The sequence below is a fragment of the Sinocyclocheilus grahami genome, unplaced genomic scaffold, assembly GCF_001515645.1.
Source record: "Sinocyclocheilus grahami isolate Dianchi unplaced genomic scaffold, SAMN03320097.WGS_v1.1 scaffold4681.1, whole genome shotgun sequence".
Taxonomy (NCBI): domain Eukaryota; kingdom Metazoa; phylum Chordata; class Actinopteri; order Cypriniformes; family Cyprinidae; genus Sinocyclocheilus; species Sinocyclocheilus grahami.
The window spans coordinates 4,958-6,500 of record NW_015509574.1 but is presented as its reverse complement, the minus strand read 5'-3'; the positions used below and the strand labels follow the sequence as shown (position 1 = coordinate 6,500).

Here is a 1,543-nt window from a genome sequence, read left to right as displayed (position 1 = left end):
TATATATATATATATACACACACACACACACACACACACACACTAGTAATCATACAGTGTTATTATATATATCAAAGTATTACTGTGGTATATCAGATGGTAATATTTTGTAAACTGCCTTCATACAAGAGTTTACTAAGGTTACTTAGTTTTGTTTTTCTGTTAAAATTGAAAGGTAATTTTACTTTGTCAGGAGGAGACAAAAGAAAAAAATAGTATGAATGTTTATGAAAAGTTGAATAAAAATGTATTGGACAAACATTATATATTTACATTAAAATGTGTAATTATAGTACATAGTGTGGCGAGTATCCCGAGTCCAGATTAGCGTCGCCCTGGAAATGCTGCTGCCACACTGATCACTGACGCACAACACCTGTGCGCGAGGAGTGGCACACCTGGAGCTCGTTCCTGCTGGCCTTAAAAGCCAGGAGAAGAGACACCAGCAGGAGAGCACCCCAGAGCTCCAGGTGACATTAACGATTGGTTTTCCTTGTTCATAGACGCTGAAGGCACCCTGGGAGAGGGCTCTGCACCACGAGCACCTCGCTGAGACGGGCACCGAGCACCATTCATCAGGGCACGTGTGATCAGTGTGTGGGCTAATAAATCACCCTCCGGAGCTCTTTCGACCAGTACTGAGTCTGTGTTCTCATTCACCCCGCGACAATAGATATATAAAAAAAATTAGCAGCACATTATGATTAAAATGATTTTTTTATATTAAAAAAAATCATTTTAATCTTGTATTTCATATTAGTAGTGCAAATTCATTTATTATAACTGACAGGTGTGATGATCAGTGGGCTGGAGTTTTTACCTCCTTCATTATTGCATGGGCTAAAAAATGGATAGAGTTTTTCAGTGAAAGACTGAGCAGTGAAAGAGTAGATATGAGAGCTGGACTCCACATCATAAAAGCAGACCAGACCCTCCTCATAATCCACAAACACACCGACCCGCTGCGGCTTCACTCTCAGAGACAGAGAGACAGGAGGACCAGCACAGGCTGCATATTCATCTCCATTCCTCAGCCACACAGTCCAGTATCCATCACTGGGTCTCAGTGTGATCGTTCCCTTCCTGTTAATGGATTCTCTGACCACTCCTAAATCCCATTCAGTCTTTCCCTTCACCTGCACCTCAAAATAAAATCTCCCTGACGAGAATCCCTCCTTTCCCAAGACACAGGTACATGTATCAAATCTCTCTGGTTTGTCTGGGAGTTTCTGTCTAATGTCTCCACATCTCACTTGGTTTCCATCATCAGACAGAATGAGATTAGGATGAGATGTATCAGGATCCAGAGTCACATCCACTGAGAAAACACAGAATATGAATCACAATTTTATAATACAGATATTCTGTGATGCTGATGTTTTTAATGAATCCTGTGTTTAATCAGATTGTAGTGCAGTAATGAAGCTGTGAGTGTATGAATGTAAACTAGTGTAGTGCAGACAGCACACTGTACCTGCATACTGCTGCATCACCTTCAGCTCTGTAGAGACTAATGACAAGAAAACATCAGCAGATCTGAAGC

The 1,543-nt window shown here is 41.1% G+C and overlaps 1 protein-coding gene across 1 annotated transcript in view; it reads right to left on the bottom strand.

Moving 5' to 3' along the window:
- Positions 1 to 770: 770 nt before the first annotated feature.
- The window catches only part of LOC107576935 (E3 ubiquitin-protein ligase TRIM39-like), a gene marked incomplete at its 5' end in the record, with an annotated part of 4,005 nt that continues 3,232 nt past the window's right edge, over positions 771 to 1,543 (bottom strand). Inside the window, one exon of the mRNA XM_016263055.1 lies at positions 771 to 1,318. Within this exon, the coding sequence (XP_016118541.1) occupies positions 771 to 1,318 (548 nt within the window). The remainder of the gene's footprint in view (positions 1,319 to 1,543) is intronic.